At 50.6% G+C, this 23,564-nt stretch overlaps 1 protein-coding gene across 1 annotated transcript in view; it reads right to left on the bottom strand.

Annotated features, from left to right (window-relative positions):
* Positions 1-23,564, bottom strand: part of WWC3 (WWC family member 3) — a 117,441-nt gene that overhangs the window by 47,929 nt on the left and 45,948 nt on the right. Inside the window, exons 3-5 of the mRNA XM_043570794.1 lie at positions 20,626-20,829; positions 9,402-9,478; positions 7,963-8,042 (exon numbers count right to left, since the gene is read on the bottom strand). Coding sequence (XP_043426729.1) covers positions 7,963-8,042; positions 9,402-9,478; positions 20,626-20,829 — 361 coding nt within the window. The remainder of the gene's footprint in view (positions 1-7,962; positions 8,043-9,401; positions 9,479-20,625; positions 20,830-23,564) is intronic.

The following is a 23,564-nucleotide window of genomic DNA, read 5'->3' as shown; positions in this document are numbered from 1 at the left end:
CATCATATTTCACAACTGTATGTCAATATTAATGGTATAGAACAGAACATACAATCATCTAAAAGGGTCATTATGTATTATGCAAATATAACCTTAGGTAAACACTCTATACGGTATATATTATTTGATTACACTATATAATTATATAACTAGTACATTACAACAGTTGAACGTGCCAAGCACCTGCTAGGCACCAGGGTCTTGCTGCACGCTTGGCGTCTGTCACCTCGTTGAGTCCCCTCAGCAGCTTTAGGAGGGAAGCATAACCCTCTCAGATTTTATAATGAAAAACCTGAGGCTCGGAGAGACGACCTCCGCGGCCGCAGATGACAAGCTAAGATCCGGCAGAGCCGCAGTGTTTCGAACCCACGTCTCCCAATTCTCAAGCCTGTGTCGGATCGCCAAGTACAGTGCTGCCCCCTTGATCCCACAGGCATACTCCTGCTCAGAGCGGCCAAGGTCGGGCCCATATGCTTTTCTAAGGGCAGGCAAGGCTTCACAGAATCCCAACCACTTCCATTTTTCAACGATGATAAATTTCATCTAATAAAAACTTCAAAGGGTAGGAAACCCCTTCCTTCCCATCTGCAAAATTCATTTCTTTGGGAGTTTTCTCCCTTTGCTCCAATTCCCTCTAGAACTTTGGTCAAATTCAGAGGATGTGGTCAGTGATTTGGTATTTTCTAAAATACCAATACACCCCATTTCATAAAGAAGATCGTAACATCTGTGACTGCCAAGGAACTGTCTTTTTCTTTTTTTAATTTTAATCAAGAGCCCAAGAGAGTGCGGATACATCCCAAATAAAATGACAGAAAAGTGGTAACTGTCAACAAAAGGTAAAAACTTAAGTTAGGACACCCGGTGCTATGATCTGAATGTTTACGCACCCCCCTTCACATGCTGGGATCCTGACCCCCAGGGGGATGGTGTTAAGGGGTGGGGCCTTTGGGAGGCGATGAGGTCATGAGGGAGAAGCCCCCAGGACTGGGATCGGTGGGATCAGTGCTCTAATAAAGGAGACCCCCACAGAGTTCCCTGCCCCTTCCGTCCTGTGACGCCACAGCAAGATGGTGGCTACACAGAGGCCGACCAGGCTGGCACCTTGATCTGGGACTTCCGGGCTCTGGAACTTTAAGAAATAAATTTCTATTGTTTATAAGCCACCCAGTCTGTGGTATTTTGCTTTAGCAGCCCAAATGGACTGAGGCACAGTGTAAAAAAAAAAAAAAAAATCCAGTACCCAGACCACAGTCTCCACGTTCCAACAGCTTGAAGCAGCCTCGGGGAGGTTAAGTGACTTGCTCAGGGTCACGCGGCCAGTAAGAGGCACGGTGAAGTTCACACCAGGGCCGCTCACACCGGCTCTCGGCCTCTTCATCACTGGGCTAGCAATACGCTCGGGGTCGAGGCCTCCAAATTCACACTGTGTCACAGCCGAAGGCTGATGTGGTCCCAAAGTAAACCGGTGCCCTCCAGGGTCGACTTTTGAAAGAAAGGGTTAGAGGGAAAGAGGAGAAGGTGCAGCTTCAGGCGATGACAGCAGTACGGGTGGGAAGGCATCTCGGAGCATCTACGGACCTCCACCTTCTGCTACCCTGGTTTCCGTATCTGCTGTTGGATTTAAGACGTCAAGAGAACCGCACCGGCAAACGCAACACCAAATGGCTCCTTCAACCCGCGGCTTGGAAGAAGAGGGCTGCCAGGCCGCCGAAGATATTCCATGTTAATACCACACATGACAACCCAAAAGAATGAGGAGTTTTGTTACGACTCCACACCGCCCAAACGGGAAGACGCTCATCAAGCAACTACGAGGCTCGAAGCGAAAACGGTACCCCGTGGCGAAGAATGCGCCCCCCGGAAACTGGTCGTTGGAATATTTCGTGAGCCCCTCTCTGTGATGTCAACGGCAGGAATGAGGAACAGGATTTCTTAAAACACAACAGAGCACGGCGCGTAGACGACAAGGTAGCGCTGGAGGGCGGTTAGTAAGAAGGTGACCGGGCCGACGTACACAGCCCTCCGGTGGTCCAGGCAGCCCAGAGGGTGCCAGTGTCCAGCAGTGACGCGAACCCCGTCACAGCTCCCAGCGGGCAGGAGCGGCGACATCAGCCACTCCGCACAGCACCCAGGGCCGGGTCCACTCGTGCCACTCAGCCCTGCCCTGTGCCTGAAGCGTCCGGGTCCTGAGGACCCAGCAGGGAACAAGGCAGAGTCCTTGTTCCCACGTGGCACGATGCGAGTCAAGAAGAGAGACCGCAAAGAATAAATCATTAGGGCAGGCAGCGATCGGCGTTTTAAGGAAAACAAAGCCAGGTTCCGGGACAGAGTGTGACGGAAAGGGCTCCTTTTTAGGTCCAGTGGTTAGCCAAGGATCTTGACAGGACACCATTTGTCCAGAAAACTACAGAAAGGAGGGAACAGGCAGGCAAGTAGAATTTGGGGGAAAGAGTGTTCCAGGGACAGGGGGCTGCAAGTTCCAGTGGGGAGAGCCAGCAGGGCGGCCAGGGGGCAGACACAGGGGAGTGGGGGTGACACTGGGAGAAACGAGGTCAGGACAGGGGCCAGATCATCCGGGGGACTGTATTCGAAGGGAGAGAGAAAGCCCCGGAGAGCCACAAGCACAGGCGACATTTGAAAAGTCGCCACGGCCACAGCGTGAGAACGGTGAGCCGTAACAGCCACCGTGCTAGAAGCTGGGAGAAGGAACGGGGGTCAGGTGTGATAACAGCACACCAAGAACAACGGGTGGTAAAAAGGTGGGCAGGACAGTGCCCCCTGCCAAAGCGTCTCGGGCTGTCACACCAGCTCTCGGGGACCTCACGGGTGTCTCCGTAGAAAAAAGGCTTCAACGGCACGTAAGCGTGGGAAACTCAGGGTGAAGCAACGTTAAATGAGCTTTCTGGCTGCAGGACAACTGGGAGTCTAACACGAGGTACGTTCCAGATCTCCAGGAGATCTAGAATAACTAGAGAGGGAACTCTCCCACACCCACTGGCACACTCAGCGCATTCTTGTACATCACCCGTTCGGGGAGCTGTGCACATGCCACTCCTGAGCCCTCCGCCTTTGCCCCTGGAGGGGAGTAACAAGTTACATTAAGATAATTTTCCCAAACACCCTTCGGAAACTTTAGGGCAGGGAGCGCAGCCGCCTTTTCCCTGGAAAAGCTCAAGTTTTCTAGAAAAAGACTTCCGTTACCCGTAAACGCTGCTCCGATCGTCTGACTTTTAGCAAGAGCCTCAAGAGAAATTCAAATGACAACCACGCCGAGATACTCTCTCTCTCCCGCCTCTGCGCCTGGCAACGCCGCGAACGCTCGACAACACATTCTGTCGGCACAGCCGTGGCAACAGAAACTCACCTGTCAGTGGCGGGGAGGCAACGTGGCAGAGAGAGGGATCTGGCCACATCTCCTAACGCGACCAGGGCATTTACGCTTTGACCCAGCAAGCCCACTTTCGGGAACTTATCCTGAACGCCTTCCTACCCACACGGGCACAGCAGCAGGTGTAAAGCTGATGGGAAACGTTATAAACGGGCGAATGAGGCTGACGATGCCGGGACCCACCAACAATCTCCGCATCCCAGGAAATGGGACTTTGCCCAGCCCGGCCCCTCCCCCTCCCCCCGGAAAAAAAAAAAAAAAAGAAAGAGCACCTGAACTCAAATCAGATCAAGCCTCACAGACTAATGACACTAGTTTGCCTAAGTGGCAAGGGACAGAGGAACGTGTCAAGTGAGCCCGCGAGGGCCAAAGCAGCAAAATCCAGTATCAGGGACATTCTACAGGACAAGCGAATTAGTTCCTTCGATGAATAAGTCGCCAGAAGGAAAGAAAAAAAAGCGCAGGGGCGTAGAGATTCACAGACACACCAACCAAACACACCGTGTGGGGCTTCTCCGAACCTGGACCAAACGAAACAGAGAAACGGGAAACGTGCTGGAGAGGGGACGATGTTACGAGAGGACTGTTAAGTGGGGAACAGGTGTTGTAGCTACGTTTTCAAAAGGGATCCGTAACTTCAGAAGAGCCATTTATGGACTCAAAAGGGTTCCGGGATTTGCTTCCGTAAGGCAGCGAGGGTCTCAGGGGTGCGGCAGGGTGACGGACAAAACAGGACCGGCCCCTGTGTGGTGACTTTTGCCGAAGTGCGGTCAAGGCCACAGGACGGTTCCACGATACTATTCTCTCCGCTCCTGTGTACGCCTGACGCTTTCCATCGTTAAAAGTTTATATGCATTACACGCACACGCTCCCACACAGGCACGTACCTATTCTATCATTAACCCAGGACGGTGTTCGTGGCCAGCTCCCATTTACAAAAATTAACAACATACACAGACCTGAAAAAAAAAAAATACAAAAGGTTCTTTTTTCCTCACTTGGACCCAAGCATAATGATGGATTTCCTTGTTAGCCAGGAAAGTTCACCAAGATAAACAAGTAAGAGTTTAAAATGTTATAAGCGGCTAAACTCCTGGCGAGGTGCTCTGGAAAAGAATACACTGGATATTCTGGGAAGCAAGAACAGCAGAAAATTTTCTGGAGGAAAAGCTAGGGTCTCTGGCTTAAGTCGATGCTGGTAATAACATCCGAGAAGCCCTTTCGCGTACAACAGCTCGTGTATTAGGGGTGAGGCGATCACATTATCAATGCTTCCAGAAGGTTCCCCAAATGTCCTTGATAATAATGCCAATCTGCAGGATTCGATGGAAACTTAAGAGTCAATCCTCAATACCAGAAAGAGAATGAGGCTGTTTCTGTCTCCCGCGTAGCATGTATACTCAGAGGAAGGTTATCGGATTAGTTTTCGCTCGCGAAGAAAGGTAAGCATGGCACGAGTGCCTGTGTTCTCTGTCCTTCCCGTGAGGACAGACTGAGCCTATAGTGACAATGCAGCCACCTCTCCAGGCGGCTCGACCTGGAAAGCCGCAGTGAGTCCCCCAGGGCCGAGGCCAGGTCCAGAACCTTCTCCCAGCCTCCACTGGGGAGCACGGGCATCCTCACGGGCTCTGGAAGGGGGTCCCTCCTTGGCAGGGACACGTTTACCATCACCACCCCCCAACGGAGACCTTGCTAAGGAAAGCAGAAAGCAAAGACAAAGAGCGCTGGCCCTTCTCTTCTTAGGAGCACGACCCATACTCCGCTCCGGCCGCAGGTGTGAAGTCACAGCTCTGCCTGCCCTGGCTGCTTGCCACCCAATAAACCTGGAGACAGCGAGGCCACCTCTTCCTATTGTTGAAATTAGTTTGACCACAAGCGATGGATTCGCTTCCTAGAGATGCTCGGTCCCCTGAGCCCCAACACCTTTGTTTTCTAGTGCTCAGTCATCGGCTGCTGTTGCAATGGAACCCGTGCGTTCACATAAAGAAACGGAGACGGCCGGGGGGACGGAGGCCAGAGGGACGGGCACCGGGCCGGCGATCCCGCTACAGAAGCCGGGGCCGGCAGGGAAAGGTGCCGGGCAAGGCTCCCCTCTGAGGCTCGGGGGTCCTGTGTGTCCTCACGGTGTTCCCGAACCACCCTGAACCTCTATCACCTTCCCCAGAGCTCTACAAGCGAGAACTGAACTAGCTGTGCTCTCCAGCCGGCACGATGCCGAGCATTAAGTTAGGTATCATCTGGAGACACTGTGAAGTCCCGATTCTCCCTGGTAATGACAGAAAGCTCCTGGGTGGCCAAAGGAAAGAATGAAATCAATCTCTGATTCAGCCAGACAGCCCTCGTAACTGTAGAAGACCTCCCAAATGAAATTATTTGCTCCTGCTCGTTTCTCATCCGGCCCTTCGGCGGAAGTGACACAGGAAAACGTGGCCACAGCACACACGGACGCGCCCTAGCAGGCATCGGAGTATCTGGAGGCTGGCTGGGCCGTATGCGTAAAGTTACGGAGCACGAATTGGCGCGCCGGGAAACGCCGTAGCCAACGGACAAGATGAGGAACGCGACAGTAGCCGATACCGAGAAGGACTGATTTGCTTAAGCAGAACTTTTTTAAAAAGCCATATGGACTAGGGCTCGTTAAAGGAACTCCCACTGTAGACTGAAATCACACGAGACTGTGCACAGCTGGAAAACGGCAGAGCAGCAAAAAGCTGACAGTAAGGTTAAAGACTCCCAGCCGCACTAAGCGTGTGGATGGGATTATCAAAATCCACCGCGAGGCAGGGCCTGCAGAGGGCATGGCCACATCTCAGGGCCAGAGAAAGCCAAGCAGGACCCAGCTCCAGGGAGGACCCAGCTCAGTTTTCTATCGTGCCTCCCTTGGTGCCTATAATAGGTCCTTCATAAAGAAATGGGCCCATAAATCATCAACCAAACCGATCCTGGATGATTAAGAAGATGAATCGCAACATTAAACAGTATTAAACAACAGGGTTGGGCACGCCCAGCGATTACGCTTTATCTGAGGCTGAGATAATTATGCTTGTCCGACACTTACATTTGTATCACTTCCCTATCAAGAGCAACACATCAGTCCCGTTTGACACGCTGTCACCGCGTCCGCACACAGGATTCAAGAGAGTGATGTGCTGCCCACCCTTACGAGGCCCAGTAACCACACGGATCCCTGCCACTCACCGAAGGCTGGCCAGAGCAGGCACTGGCACCGCCCTCTGGACAATTCGGCCCAATGATCTGAAGGTGCGCGTCTCCCCAAAATTCACAAGGTGAGCTCTAACTCCCAGTGTGATGGTATATGGGGATGGGGCCTTCTGGGGTGGGGGGGGCAACGAGAGTTAGATGAGGTCATGTGAGTGGGGTCCCCCACGAGGGGAGGAGAGACCCTAGAGGCCAGAACTCACCACACCACCACCACCACCACGGAAAGACACGGCAAGAAGGCAGGAAGCAGGCCCTCAACACATACCAAATTTGCCAGGACCTGATCTTGGACTTCTGGCCTCCGGAACTGTGAGAAAGAAATGGCTGCTGTTTAAGCTCCCCGGCCAAGGATGTTTTGTTATAGCAGCCTGAGCTACTAGCACAATCCCCAGTGACTGATGGGAAGAGCAGGCACAGAAGGTCTCGTGAGGCACGTGTTCAAGTGCAGCAAGAGAAGCCAGGCTCTGAATCTCGACCGACCAGTAAGCATACAATACTCTTTCTTAAGAAAATCAATTCTTTCAGAAGGACATCACCATTTACGAAATAACTTGTGTTCATTGGATCTGCTGACTTAATATAGCTCACAAAAAAGAAATCCACCCCCAAACTCTTAGTCGGGACCAAGTTCTAATTGTAAAGACGCCAACAGGAAGGTCTGTAGACCAGACCGCCCCACAGGATGTTCTGTGACGATGGAAATGTTCGATTATCTGTTCTATCCGATGCAGTCACCGCTAGCCCTCTGGCTCTCAATCGGGGGCACGTGTGCCCTCCAGGGAACACTTGGCAATGTCTACAGAGAGTTTTGGCTGTCGCAACTGGGTGGGAGGGTACTACGGGCATCCAGGGGGTCAAAGCCAGGGATGCTGCTAAATATCCTGTGATGCACAGGGTTATCTGGTCCAAAGTGCCAACAGCAGCGAGGTAGAGAAAATCTCCACTGGCCGCCTGTGACTGCTGAGCATTTCAGATATGGCTAGGTGACTGGGCTTCTAAATTTTGAATTTTAGTTCACTTTAATTTAAATAAAAACAATTTGAGACTAAAAGCAACAGAACTAGAAGTCAAATTTAAACATCCACGGGGGTCCTGGACGGTGCGGCTACAGAGAATGTGCATACATGTAAAATAAAGGTCTTGTTTCCCAGGTATTTCCATTTAAAGGAACCAAGTATCTTCAGGGAAAAGAAAGATTCCGAGGCTTAGGACTGGGGAAAACATGAGCAGAAATAAAAGCATAGAAGCGGAAGGCCCGTGAAGCTTCAGGACGCACACCCAGGCACCCAACAGGCGAGCACAAGAGCAAATCATAGGAAGCCCCCCCTCTGTCATCGCGGCCAACTCACTCTTGCAAGGTCTCCACCCCCTTTTCCTTGTACTGCAGTTCTTGCTTCATCTGGGTCAGCTCTCGTTTTAATCTGGAAAGCTAAAGACAAATTATATTTTTTTTCCAAAAAAAAAAAAAAAAAAACCTCTGAAAATCGTTTCTACAGTTGTTCGTGTTAGCATTGTCCTCTAAGTTCCTGATTCGCTCCCGATGCGCTGGGTCGCCTAGGCTCTCCATGAATTTCCATCCACGGGCAAACAGAACAGCCAGCGTGGAAGAAGCGCCTCGCTTGGATACAAAAATCCCAGGTCCCGACAGGTTCCTACCTACGTGGAACCGGCAGCTATCTTCTTTTTCAGGTAGTGATTTATACGTCACAATCAGCAAACCGCCTAATGCGTTTTTCACCTTCCCTCTACTTACTACTCCGAGACCCCACATGTGGGAACACCGTTGCCGGAAGCCTGCGGTCCCACTACCTGAGAGTGCGTCACATGGAGAGCTTCTCGGGTCCACCTGAGGCCCGTGTTAAAACTCGGGAGGGGGTGGGGGCACCTGGGTGGCTCAGTCAGCTAAGCGTCCAACTTCAGCTCAGGTCACGATCTCACGGTTCGTGGGTTCGAACCCCGTGGCGGGCTCTGTGCCTGGAGCCTGCTTTGGATTCTGTTTCCCTCTCTCTCTGCCCCTCCCCTGCTCACGCTCTGTCTCCCTCCCTCAAAAATAAATAAACATTAAAAAAAAAACCCTCAGGGGGTGGGCCTGGCAGCTCGCATGTGTAATCAACTCCCCAGGTGCTCTTCTTGGACACGCTAGAGTTTGGGAACCGCTGCACTGAGAGAGACGCTGGCGTTTGGGGCATGAGACACCAAGAGGCTTCGTTTCCAAGACGTGTCCCATGATTTGCTGCAAACGCAACAAAACCGTCCCCCTTCCCACGCGACCAAGGCAGGGCACTGAAGGGATGAGACGGGGGGGGGGGGGGGGGCACGTAAAGAATTCCAGTGTCCCCAGGGAAGGAGCATCAGAACCTTCTGGTCAAATGCCATTGCGGGAAAGATTTCCCTAGGAATATAGCAACCAGGGGAGAACAGGAGGAGCTAAAGCTGCCAAGGGTCAAGGCTGGCAACCCACTGATATCGGGAAGCAGGCCGTGGAGGCCGGGCCCCGACGTCACCCAATCTTTCCAAATGGGGCAGGAGGGCCCTAGCTCTAGGGAAAACACAGAGGGGTACAGGTGGCTTTTGGTTAGATGGGTTGAGCTTTCAAAAAGAAACTTTTCTCCTCCTGTTAGAAAAAAAGTGAAGGGTAAAACCAAACATCATCATAGTCCACGAAATTAAAAATGTTACCACAACATGAGTGTTAGACACACCGACCCCCGTTAGATGAGCCACGAGAAGTAACGCTACGTGAAAATACACACAGGGCTTCTAGTTGTGGGAGTGCTCTTTTACTCACCCTATCCCGACGACTTGCTATTTCTGCTTTAATTTGGTACGGGTCGTACTTTGTATTTGTTGAATATCCAGAGAAGGCTAAACGGAAGGAAAACATTTTATTTTATAATGGATCCTTCAAAATAAATAAATACACACAGACAGGAACTTCTGAATCAACAATTAATTCTAAGTCTCCAATTTACAAGTTGGCACCGGCTCATAAGGAATTAACATTTCACAGCCTCAAATCTTCACGTCTGATTTCTGCATGTGGCCCTTCTATGTGATTCCACACGAGGCAATGCATGGCTATCGGTAAATCAAAACTACTTCGAAAGCGAAATTACTCGGGTTAAAAACCACAGATACGCTCGGGGGGTGGGGGGGGGAGGTGGTTATGATATGGAAAACTGCTCTAAGTAGATAAATAGTACATACAGGATGAATCCGTTTTTGCTTCCTTTTCAAACGCATATACACATGGATGTCACTCGAAGGACAGAATCCCAAAGCCACCTGTGGTTATCCTGAGTGGTTTCATCACAGAAGGTTTTCTTTCTCCTTTCTTCACACCTGTATTCTCCACATGAACGATTTTTGGCATGAGAAACAACCAGTAAAGCTCTATAAAATAAAAACGACGACTTTCTAGCAATGTGTCAGCAGCTGGCAGGCCCGAGAAAAAGCTGTCCTTCCATGCCGCGTGCTCCGGGCCAGACGCGGCACCGTTATGAACAGCCGGGACCTGGCGTGAGCAGGACGCGAAGGCCTGTTGAGCTGTGCGCCGAGCACGGTCAGCCAATTTCCGGTGGTGCGGACAGCGAAGAACCTTTTCCAGGGATTCCGCAGCCGAGCAGTTAGTGGCCGCTTCGAACTTCTATCACCCCGTTCACCTCCCTGCACTGCTGTTTCCTGATGCTTCCGTCTCCTCTCTTCAGCTTCGGAAGCCGTCGGCCCCTGTGCCGGAGTGACTCGTCTCTGCCCCCACCTTGGCTGGCGGCGCGCGCCCCTGTCCCCGGCTGTGGCCAACCCCGCACCGCTCTCGTCTGCGTCCGGGTTATTCCCACTGATTCCACCTGCTCGGAAAACCCATCGGCAGCGCTGGCATCTTTCTCTTCACCCCTCTGCTCTGGGAGCTGAAGGCTGCCTGTCACTCGGATGACTGGGTGCCAACCGCTAGCGACTAGTTCAAAATCACTTCCTGACTTTGCATCAGAGAGGACGGCTCAAAGTCATCAAGGGGCTTACACAGCAAGATTGTTTAATACCCTCAATTAGAACTGCATCCAAAGGTAGTGTGAGCAGTTCAGAGATCTCTTTTAAAAAACAGTTCCAGGGGCGCCTGGGGGGCTCAGTCGGCTGAGCGTCCGACTCTTGATTTCGGCTCCGGTCACGATCTCAGGGTCGTGGGATCGAGCCCCACATCGGGCTCCAAGCTGAGCATAGGACCTGCTTAAGATTCTCTCTCTCTCCCCCCCCCTCCCCGCCCCTCTCCCCTGCTCGTGTGCTCCCTGTCTCTCTAAACTAATAAGAAGAAGAAGATAGTCCCTATCACGGTCAGAATTTCAAACCATTAGAATCTACTAGAAATAAATATCCGGAGGAGCTAAGCATTTGCCAACTTTATCTCAAATGTTCTTAGAATCGTAATCTCTTGAGGACACGGAGTAAAATACTTTTAAAACAGAATTCTTTCTGAGACAAAGAGTGTCTATTTCCAAATCCTTCGACTTCCATCTTGACTGACTTCCTTGGCTTCATTTAAGACCAGTACTGAGAGCAACGCCCCAAACAAAGCCCTTAAGAGTCAGAAATCATCTCTACAAAACCCCCACCTTGAACTCCCAGGACTTAAACGTTCCCCCCGACCTGAGGTAAAGGGACTTCCACTTGGATGCAGATAAGAAGCAAATGAGCCCAAGGCTCGCTGACTGCTCACCCCCACGTGGGTCCACCCGTCACCCTGCGTTTGAGGGAGACCACGCCAACGGCTGCCACCTGCGGTCGTTTCCACGTGGGGCAGAAAGTAACTCTGGGTTCCCAGAGTCCGGGGAAACTGACAACAGCGTCCGACAGCAGTTAACGTAACGGTCTGAAATCGTTGCCACAAAAGTCCTCTTCTGCGCAATTTCACAGGGAAAATTAGCCGACAGACTTGAAACAACAGGATACGGCTAGACAAATACACAGCCACCAGCCCCCCCAGCTCTCCTTCCTAACTAACAGGACCCTCGGCTCGCGGGGCGTGCACCCCTCCCCTGGGGGAGACTCAAGGTGTACCGAGTCCCGGAGGGGGAGCCCGATAGAGAAATGGTATCCCTGAGCCACCGAATGCACCCATGGGGGGGCCCAGGGGGGGCCCACCCCACCGCTGAAGGGCTCTTATGTGACAAGGAGCGGGTCTTTTCTGTGACTTACGGCTGAAACCATCCCAAATGATAAAACGGGGTTTCCTTATGCAGACAGCATTCACGTTAGCTTTGCTACAGTCTCTAAAATTTAAAAATTCCAGGACTGGGACGAGGGAAGAGGCAACTCAAGTACCTAAAAGAGTGAGTCCATTTATCTTCAAATACGAAGGAGCGTCATGAACACTGGCATAACTTTTAATAATGTGATTTAACTTGCAAAGCCAAATCCTTAGTTCCTGACATCTGCCGGTAGGTCTAATGGAACCCATTTCTGGAGTCCAAGGAACACCTCAGGGCACCAGCCTCCATTTTTCACGGCGTGCCCTCCACGACATTTAAAAAAAGAATCGTGCCTCTGTTAAGACACGTCTCCAACCTCAAGGTTCATGATAAATACCAGACCTTCGCCTCTGAAGCTTTCTTCTCTCTTGAAGACTTGAGTGGCCACAGCTATTAAACAGCTTAAGGAGCCCACTCAGGCATACCGTAGTGCTTTGGGTAACACGAAAATCAGATTACAGTCTAGCTGGACCACAGCGACATCAACTCTTGGAAAATCTTTGTGAGAGACGATGATCACGTCTCCCCACTTGAACGAAGACTAAGTTTCCAGTGCCTTGATCTACATCAGCCAAAAAGGGACCTCGGTCTGAATCTTGGGCTCCTGTGGGCCAGATGCCCCAGATTCTCCCATCAGATTAGCTTCTCCAACAAGAGAAGGAATGGACCCCGGGCTCCCCAGTGCCCATTGTCCAAGAGGTGAGCGTGGCCCGTGCATTTAGCACTCGTGACGCTGCAGACCCCAGGACTTATTTTGGATTTTGATTTTCCAGGGTATCGAAAAGGGAAAACACGTCTGCTGGTGCGTCTGTCTCTGTCTCCCTGTTTCTCTGATACACACAGGCCTCCTCTGTGCTGTGGGAACCCAAGATCACCCCAGGGGGGTAACATGCTTTGAAAGACCAGTAGTCCTTCTCCAAAGACATCCTCTGGGCAGACTGCCCCTTAGGACCAGGTGTGCACCTCCAGGCATCGGCACCACGGGGAGTTGCTCAAGGAAGCCAAAAGAACCCTGGCAGACAGGATGGCAAGCCCTGACAGTTCCCATGCTGACAGGTACTAATTACCAGAGCAGCGACAAAGGCATGCACATAAGTAACCCAGGCCAACAGAGGAGGGCATGACATTTGTTTTTAAAGGCACCATAAGCAAAGGAACAAAAAATATCAAACAAGCCCGCTCAGAGGCGACCTACAGAAGTAACACAAGATCCCACCAAATTCAGACTGAGAGTTCTCTCAGAAATGCTCTCTAGGACAGACTAGGGGATTATCTCTCAACAGACATAGGCTCTGAAATCGCCTTTAAGATTGAGTCTTGCCAACTAATACCCGTGAAAAATGCTGCGTGTGATCCATTTTTCCCCTGCCAGCTCCAACACGCTTACCCACGAAGGAAAACAGAAGGCTGAATGGATGGACTGTGGCCATTACACTCCCCTAGGTAGTAGAGGAGAAACCCCTCTCCTGGGTAACCAATGGAAGGCCGTCTTTGTGGGACGGGCCTAAAGCCTCAGAAAGAATGCTGGCAAAACTGATAACCGATAAGGTCAAGCTTCACCACCACCTAACCCAGGAATTCAGGGTGGGTCAGCACTTTCTCACGGGAGATTAAGCCAGCTCTCCCAACCACCCGAAGATACTTTTGGTGCAGACTTTTGGTGGCTCCTAGGAGCCAGAGGCACAAAGTCATATTCCTGCTGCCGGAAGAGACCGTCACAGTCAATCCAGACCGATGGATTCTCAACTCTGGGATTCACCTGGAAAGCTTTACCCAAAAAAAAAAAAAAAAAAAAAAAATGTCTGGCCCCACCCGAGGTCAAGGAGATCAAAATCTCTGGGAGTGGGGCCCAGGCAGCAGTTTTTAAAAGCCCCTCAGGAGATGATACCCTGTAGCCAGGGTTCAGAACTACTGGTTTCGACCAGGGGTTGGGAAATTTTTTCTGCAGAGGGCCAGAGAGTAAATATTTTCGGCTTTGTGGACCGTACAGTCTCTGTCTCAGCTCCTCAACCCTGCCATCGTAGCTTCTATAGACAATAGGTAAGTGAGTGGATGTGGCTGCGTTCCAATAATACTTTATTTATAAAGAGCCAGAGTGGACAAGATTCAGCCCAGAAACCACACATAATTTGCTGACCTGTGGTTTAGACTGTAATTCATCCCATGCAAGAATTCCTTCCAAAAGATCCTGCAAATGGTCATAATACTTCATCTGAAGGCACCTAGGAGCTCAAGTTTCTCAGGAAGACTGAAAGATTAACTCTAGCATAAAAGCGTCTGACATAACAAATGTATTCAGTGGGAAAGGCAAAGAGATGAGCACATTAGAATGAAGAAAGTAGGGCAAATCAAGACCGAACTCTCTTCTTCCTCTAAATGAGATATCAATTCACTCTTCACCCAGAGAGAATTCTGCTCACTGCATGAAATAAACGCGTGGAATCCAGACAAGTCTTAAAATAGGCTTGAAAAAAGAAAAAGACCTCCCTGTTTCTACCTCTAGATGTGAGCAGCGTTAATAATTTAATGTAGCTCCTCCTGGCTTTTCTCTCTGCTTTGTGGTGGGGGATAACACACATAAAGAGAAGCATACAAAACAATGAATGAATGCAAAGCAAATACAAACATAACCACTCAGGTCAAGAAATACAAAGACCTCCAGTTCTTAGCATTTTCTGTTTTCTTTTTTTTTTTTTTTAATTTTTTTTTCAACGTTTTTATTTATTTTTGGGACAGAGAGAGACAGAGCATGAACGGGGGAGGGGCAGAGAGAGAGGGAGACCCAGAATCGGAAACAGGCTCCAGGCTCCGAGCCATCAGCCCAGAGCCCGACGCGGGGCTTGAACTCACGGGCCGCGAGATCGTGACCTGGCTGAAGTCAGACGGTCAACCGACTGCGCCACCCAGGCGCCCCTCTGTTTTCATTTTTTATAGTTACAATGAATGCGGCAAGAAGTTCCTTTGCTACAAAGATTTTAACAAAACTCCTTTGCCAGCAAAACAAGACATGAAGAAAGTAGGGGAACACGACAGGATGGAACTGTGGAAGAGAACCGGTGTGCTCAAAGAGAACGAGCCCACTGCAGAACAGCTCCGTCCCCGGGTTCTACAAACAAAACGGGCCCGGGTCCCAGGCGGCTCCCAGAAATAGAGTAGGGTAGGGTTTTTAGCCTCACGGGGACATGGACGCTCAAATCCAGCAAGCGTCTGCTTTTGCTTTGCTCAGGGACAGAAAAAGGTCAAGGTTTGGATATTCTTAGATACCAGATGGCCCAATATTGACACAAAATCTTTTCTCTCCAGTGAATGGAGTTTTATTCCGGTGATTTCCACAACTCAGGGAGGAATCTGTGAAGGGGGTAGGACAGATGCACGTCATTTCCTCCCGCCCTCCTGCTCCAATATTAAAAATGGCTGTTTTGGGGCGCCTGGGTGGCGCAGCCGGCTAGGCGTCCGACTTCAGCCAGGTCACGATCTCGCGGTCCGTGAGTTCGAGCCCCGCGTCGGGCTCTGGGCTAATGGCTCGGAGGGGGTAGGACAGATGCACGTCATTTCCTCCCGCCCTCCTGCTCCAATATTAAAAATGGCTGTTTTGGGGCGCCTGGGTGGCGCAGCCGGCTAGGCGTCCGACTTCAGCCAGGTCACGATCTCGCGGTCCGTGAGTTCGAGCCCCGCATCGGGCTCTGGGCTGATGGCTCAGAGCCTGGAGCCTGTTTCCGATTCTGTGTCTCCCTCTCTCTCTGCCCCTCCCGCGTTCATGCTCTGTCTCTCTCTGTCCCAAAAATAAATAAACGTTGAAAAAAAAATTTATAAAAAAAAATGGCTGTTTTGGGGGCGCCTGGGGGGCTCAGTCAGTTGAGCGTCCGACTCTCGATTTCAGCTCTGGTCATGATCTCATGCTTTGTGAGATCGAGCCCCACGTTGGGCTCTGGGCTGACAGCGCAGAGCCTGCTAGGGATTCTGTCCTTCTCTCTCCGGCCCTCCCCTGCTTGTGCTCTCTTTCTCTCTCTCAAAAATCAAGAAATGAACACTTTAAAAAGTGGCTGTTTTAGTTAATTCCTCTGTTCCCCATCAATGCCTAACTGTTCCCTACAATCAGCCATTAGGGAGACAGAAATCGTGTCCCCAGCATTTGGGACATACCAATACCAGGTGCTAAGTAAGTATCTGTTGGAAACTAGACGAATAGTTTAGCAATCCTGCCATGGGCCACAAGAAAGCCAAGACATAGAAAGTGCTCTGCCTCCCACTCGCCCCTCTGAGTGTTGCAAACTTGCCAGAGGCCTTGTCAATTTATAATCGGTCTTTACTTCTAGATAAGTTGAACAACAGGAGGGCAAAGTGTTTCAAAAACACAATTAGCTCCTTTGAGCTGCCTCTTCCATGCCTAGGAAACAGTAGGCAGCACTGAAGGCTACATGCACAAACAGATCTGGGTTCAGATCCCAGGTCTGCCATTTACTAGGCATGTGACCTTGAAGAAGTAACCTCGCCTCCCCAGTATTGCTTCTCACGTGTACAACAAAGACAGCATCATGTGCTTCGTAATGTTGCAATCCGAACGATGCACAGAAAACTCTAGTTCACTGAATACTGGTTCATTTCGCTTCAAGTCACTGCCGACGAAGGAAGTAACGAGAAACGGGTCCAAGTGTTATCCCGCTCCCAGTACCGGAGCAAGGAGACGCCTCCCTGCTTTAGAGGACTAGCAATCTGGGCTGTGTGAGACCGGTGTGGTCAGAGAGAATTCATTTGAGTCACTAACAGAGTTTTCGTCATCGTAATTAGTAGTTCAGGTTAAATGGCAAGTTGAAAGAGCTTGGTCCAAACCCCAGGAGCAGCAGCAACCTGGTGAAGCACTTGGATTAAGTCCGTTACGATTTCATGTGGCGTCTTATCCCAGATGAGCCAACAGGCCCCAGCAAAATCCACCGGCACCTCTAGCCCTTCATGAAAACAGGCTGGCCCTATCTGGCCCCCAAGGCCACTTATACAAGTGGATGCAGAGATTGTGTCTACACAGAGACTTCTAGCAGGTCAGGATTCTGATGGGCCTGGTTCAGAGTGTCAAGGGAACACCAGAGTCATCTGCTTCCTCTACTGAAGGTTTCTTCATGCACCACGCAGGACGGCATCTTGAGTAGCTCTTTTTTACTGGGCATTAGGAAAATTCTGTGGAGCACAGGAAGGAATATTACCGAGTGCGATTTCCTACATGCCCAAATGTCAAAGCCCACGGAAATACAAAAACTGATGGTGAGGGATATCCCATCGCTACAGGGCTACAGGTTCTGAATGCTCTTAATCCAGGGGCTCAGCTTTGGCCCGGGATTCCTCCCTCGCCTCCCCCAGGGCTGGGTGTGGAATCCAACAGGATGCACCAAGGTCCTCCTCTACTTGCACCCTCACAGGCTCGGGTCCAGAGGCCCCACGTTCACCACGACCGAAGTCTCAGCTGCACTGGTCGTAGGCAACATGTAAGAAACATCTTCCCTTGCTGCGATTTTTCTCTTCAATCACTGGAAGAAAGTTCCTGCCAAATTTGTCTGGTCTGTCCTTCCCCCATTCCATCCGTAGACGAAAAATCAACCGGAGGGCCTTTGGAGATCTAATCAAACTCAACCATGGAACAGATAAGGTCCCTAAAGGCTACTGGGAAGAAACATTCCATTAGGTTGAATCATATGAAACTGCCTATATTCAGCCCTTTTTAAACTACAGAAAGAACAATTTTCTATGGTTCGGCGTAGCTTCTACTAAGTAACTTTCGAAAAGACTTAAGATCGCTAACCATAGGCTCTCAGGAACAGTTGTAAGCCACTGGTGCAGCTAGGCGTGACCTCGCTGTACCAACACCATGGGCTTCTAATCCTATGAGCTAACTAGGAGAGACCATATGCTGGGTCATAAAAGTCATCTCAATAGATTTCAAAACATTGAAATCTTACATAGTGTAGTTTCTGACCACAATGGAATTACATTAGAAATCGGCAACATAACATCTTTCAAAAGTGCCAACAACTTGCTTTTAGAGAACCCAAAAAGAAACAGCCAATCTGGGTTGACTGAAAATGAAAACACCAACACCTGCGGCATGCAGTTAAAATCGCACTTGGAGAAGAATTCATACCTTTTAGAGGTTAGGTGAGAAAATAAGAAAGGTCTAAACTCAATGGTCTACGTTTCTACTTTAGGAAGCTAGAAAAGGAAGAACAGAGTAAAGCCAAACTAAGAAGGAAAAAATAATAAAGAGAAATCAATAAAATAGAAAACAGGTAAGAAATAGGAGGGGGGGGGGGGAAAGCCAGCTCATTATAAAGACAAATACAATCAACAAAAGTTTGGCTACACTGAGGAAAAAAAGAAGACACAAATTAGGAACATTGGGAATGACAGACAGGACACCACCTAGGAGTGTCTAGATCTTAAATGAACCGAAAGGGAATTCTACAAACTTTATAAACTTGACGACCAACTTTATAAACTTGACAACTTGGCTCGGCAGTCGGCAAATCTCCCTGCAGGCCAAATCAAACTTGTTACCTGTGTTTACACTTTATCAGAACAACCCACACACATTCGTTCATGTATTATCTCTGGCTGCTTCTGCATTATAACAACAGGGTTGAGTAGTTGCAGCTGAGACCTTGTGGCCCACAAAGCCTACAATATTTACTACCTAACCCTTGGTAGAAAAGTTTGCTGACTTTCGGATTCCATGAAATAGACGAATTCCTTGAAACACACAAATACTAAAACTGATTCAAGAAGAAACAAACAGGGGCGCCTGGGTGGCCCAGTTGGTTGGGCGTCCGACTTCGGCTCAGGTCATGATCTCACGGTCTGTGAGTTCGAGCCCCGCATCAGGCTCTGTGCTGACAGCTCAGAGCCTGGAGCCTGCTTCAGGCTCTGTGTCTCCTTCTCTATCTGCCTCTCTGCCTCTCATGCTCTGTCTCTGTCTCTCTCAAAAATAAATAAACGCTGGGGCGCCTGGGTGGCGCAGTCGGTTAAGCGTCCGACTTCGGCCAGGTCACGATCTCGCGGCCCGTGAGTTCGAGCCCCGCGTCGGGCTCTGGGCTGATGGCTCGGAGCCTGGAGCCTGTTTCCGATTCTGTGTCTCCCTCTCTCTGCCCCTCGCCCATTCATGCTCTGTCTTTCTCTGTCCCAAAAATAAATAAACATTGAAAAAAAAAATTTTTTTTTAAATAAATAAACGTTAAGAAAATTAAAAAAAAAATAAGAAACAAACATCTGAGTAGCCTTATAACATTGAATTTATAGTTCCAAACACTCCCACAAAGAACTCAAGATCCAGATGGCTTTTCTGGTGAATTCTATCAAATTCTATCAAATACCAATCCCACACAAACTCCTTCCAAAAACAGGAGGAGGGAACACTTCCCAATTCGTTCTGTGAGGCCTGATACCAAAATCAGAGAAAGACATTATAAAAAAAGAAACTATGGAGATAGGAAACCAACCTCTAAAAATTCGCACTGAGCTGAGCACTGCGTTCTGATGAACAGTTAAAACAAACCCCCCCCCAAAAAAAACCTAATAGATATCAATACCCAAAGAACAAGAGATAAGACAAGCTGGAAACAACACAGCATTATACTTGGGTCCTGACCTTCTCTCGGAACATGTGATAGCACTGTCTTCAGTTCCTGTTACAGAGGGGAACCCCCACCCCTCGCTTCCCCACAGCTTGTAAGGCGTATTCACCTTCAACAGCAGCTGCAATAAAAAAAAGACCTATGGCCCCTCGGCCTTAACTCCATTCTGACTCGCAACACAGAACAAAGCTCTGACTGTGTCTTTATTATTCGCCAGAGCCAAGTACCTGGCAACATGGTGGCCACGTCACAGGTTAAGGCTTCCCGTGTCTCAACGAGACTCAGGTTGTTATCACACAAAACCTAGTCGTAGCACCTCCACGCATTCTTCCCGAGCTCACGGGCACCCAGAACGGTCACGGCCGTGTGCACCTGTGGTGGACTGTTAAGTGTGACAGCGCTGTGGGGAAGAGACTGGCTCAAGCAGTGACTGACTGTGTCGGTAACGAGATGCTTTGGTTTCTGAGACGGGACCGGGCTCCTTCAATACCTGAGCATCCGCCGAGTACTAATGAGATGGGAGCCCACGTCCAGTAACCTCTAAAACGAAGAGGGATTCCTTTTGAGAACACCAGTGCGCAGCCATCGGAGGCGGGGAGTCCCCCCAATCTTCTGGGTTACGCTGAGTTCCTCCGCCTTCAGCGTGCCGCCCCAGAAAGGACTCTACAGAGGGACAGGTGCTTGACACACGTGATGGCTCCCGAGTCTTTCCACGCAGGATCAACGAAACCACTGCGCGGCCCTCCCGGGGATCACCCCTAACACGCCCTATCGGTGGCGGAGGGCTCCGAGTGAAGCCCTTTTCCGCACTGACAAACACGAGACACGAGGTCGTTTCGTGCCGCTGCCTGAAAGCTGCTTGTTGCTCTTCTACCCTCCCCACCTGAATGTGATGCGACGAGGGCAGGGACCTCTGCCTCCTCAGGCTCCGCCGCATCACGGTGCCTGGGCACAGGGCAAGCACTTGGTAGATACCCACTAAAGGAGTGGCTAACGGAAGACACCCGATTCCAGAGCAAAATACCGACGACCTAACGATACGCGGTTAGAAACTTTACGGAGCCGTCTTGCCCGAGTCAAGTTCGGTGTGTGCAGTAAGCCGGCGGAGAGGCGGCTTCCGAAGCCGCGCGTTACCCACGGGGGACAGTCAACTCACAGCTAGCGTACGAGCGGCTGTCGTCCTCACACATTTTGTGCAGCTGCTGGTATTCCTCCTGGGCCAGCTCGAACCGCTGCTGCTTAATCTGGTAGATTTCTTTCTTGGCATTGAGAGCCTCCTGGGCCACGATCAAATACTCCTTCAGCATCCGTTCCTGCTCTCGCCTCCACTGTTCTCTGGGATCCTCAATCTGGGTAAGCTCTGAAATTAAAAGGGCGAGAACGTAAGTGACTTACAAGTAAGGTCTTGAGGTTGACCAACAGTCACGCAGTCACGTGACTGGCTGATACGAAAATTAACTCATTGGCGGGATGTACGTTATGGAAGCGACCTCATAACGAAGCTTCCTGAGGCGTGGAACCCCTGCCGTTTGTAGATCCACAGTTGGAACGAGAAGAAAACTCTAGGGATATGAAGAAGTTTCCCGCGGAGGAGACGATACCAGACAACTGTTCACACTGCGAACAAACATCGGCGGGGATGAATCCAAATGAGCTCTCCGCTGTCAAACTAATGGCTACTCCCAACCTTCTGGTCACTGACTTCTCTGACCCAGAATGCCCTATGACCTGGCTGCTCCCCTTCGTCGGGCCTCTGCACCAGACCTGCAGCCCCTCTGTGTTCTTCGCGAACTTCCTTGTCTCCTCCCACCCATAAATCCTACCCCCCCCCCATCTTCCACTCCGGCTTTCTCACTCTCCGTGGGAGGCGCATGCCTCCCTCTGGCTCCAGCCTCTCTCCTGAGTTCCCATTTTTCTTCCGGCTGCCTCCTAGGTAGATCTCCACCCGGACGGAACCAGAGGAATTCTGAGTCATTCGTCCGAGGCAGAACTCATTCTGACATGGCGCCCGTTCACCACCAAACCCTCAACCGACGCCAACAGGGACACAGCAGTCACCTGCTTCTCCTTCTGCCCCCTCTCGACGTGAGCAGCATCATCCAGATCCACCCACTTGGCCAACCTGGGACCCATCCTCAGAGAACACCTGCTCTTCTCCCTCACCCAGAATTCTCTGCGGGCCACCAAGAACTGGTGCTTCCTGCCCCCTAGAAACAATCGTGGCTGACGACATGCCCTTCTCTCCATCTCCCCTAAGTTCAATCAGATCCTCACGACCCCTCTCCGAAACCACGCAGGCGTCCTGCCTCCTCAGTGCGCTCACCAGAGTCGCCTTCCTAACTTGGCTTGTGATTCTTTAACACACGAACGTCTTTCAAGGCAATATCCTCCTCATGACGCCGGAGTCCCGAAACTAACTTGCCAGCTTCACTCCTAGTTTCTGTCCTCCCCCAACCAAGACGTCCTCGAAACAGGCTGAATTTTTCCAAAGTCTCCATCGCTGGAAATGCTTGTCTGCATTTGTTCGTGCTGCTTGCGTCCTCTTCCGCCCCACCAGGAAACCCTACTGTCTTCTGAGTGCCTTTGCCAAAGCACCTCCTTTCTGAAGCCTGCCCCGCCCCTGCAAGCACGTAATGTCTCTCCACGACGGCTAGGACTGCAGTTCTTGGCACTGGGCACGTGACTGTTTTCACATTTCTGTTCCCCCCCCCCCCCCCGCCAAACTACGAGCCCCTCAAAGGCAGGCACGGAGCCTTGGTCATCATTATATTCTCAGGACCTTTTCCTTCATCTGAAACCCAAGGCAAAGCCATCACTAACTCCTGACCGCAGGAGCACCAAACGAGCGGCAGGAAGGGGAGTCCGCTCCACAGGCAGGGGACAACGGTCCCGAAATCAGAGCCTGAGACTGAGGCGGCAGACTGAGCATACGGGCAAAACCCCCAGACTCGGGAGACGCTCCCCTCCTCCACCGCCACAAATCTCCTAACGGGGAGATGTCAACCGAAGCGTTGCCCTAAATCAAACAAAAACTGCAAAGCGGTGTCCCTGTTCCAAATTTAGAGACCCCAGGCTATGGTGGCTCTGTTACAACCATGACACATTGGTAAATACGTGCAGGCTGCTGGCACAGGAGTGCAGAGTACAGGAGTACCCCAATCTTACACAAACATGCAAGATAATTCATTTAAAGCGGCTTGGGGAGCTCCCCTCTATTTGTGAGAAGGGGTGCTGCCTGATTCACAAAACATGTAATAAAGCCAATCAGATCTTCATAAGTAAGTAAAACACAGGGGCGCCTGGGTGGCTCAGTCGGTTAATCGTCCGACTTCGGCTCAGGTCATGATCTCGCAGTCTGTGAGTTCGAGCCCCGCGTCGGGCTCTGTGCTGACAGCTCAGAGCCTGAAGCCTGTTTCAGATTCTGTGTCTCCCTCTCTCTGACCCTCCCCCGTTCATGCTCTTTCTCTCTCTGTCTCAAAAATAAATAAACGTTAAAAAAAAAAATTAAAAAAAAAAATAAGTAAAACAGAATAAAGTGTGCTCGGTCAGCTCTACGGCAACAGCCAACAAGGTGGAAACAAGCCTAAGTCCAGCAACTGATGAGGGGATAAATAAAGCAGGACCCATCCGCACGATGGAAGGTCATTCGGCCACGACGGGGAATGAAGTGCTGCTTCCGGCTACAGCGCGGACGGACCTCGAACACATCCCGTGGGGTGGAAGAGGTCAGACGCGAAAGGTCACGCAGCGTAGGATTCCATCTACGTGAAATGTCCAGAAGAGGCAACTCCAGAGAGACAGAAAGGAGATTTAGTGATGGCCAGGGGCTGGGAGGCTGGGGGGGAGAGGGGGAGTGGCTGCTAATGGGTTCCAGGTTTGACTCTGGGGGAGGGGGGTGGAATGTTCTGCAACTAGAGAGGGGCGGTGGCTGTCCAACAGTGAACGCACCAAACGCCGCTGAACCCCACACTTTAAAATGGCTAATTTTCGGTTTTGTGGATTTCACCTCAAAACGGTTAAAAAGTAAATTTTATGTCATGTGCTCTTTACCACAGACACACACACACATACCCCCCCCCACACACACACACACGC

This window comes from Prionailurus bengalensis, chromosome X, assembly GCF_016509475.1.
Source record: "Prionailurus bengalensis isolate Pbe53 chromosome X, Fcat_Pben_1.1_paternal_pri, whole genome shotgun sequence".
In the NCBI taxonomy this organism is placed as follows: Eukaryota; Metazoa; Chordata; class Mammalia; order Carnivora; family Felidae; genus Prionailurus; species Prionailurus bengalensis.
Note: the sequence above shows the minus strand (reverse complement) of the source record. Positions and strands in the feature narration are given on the sequence as shown.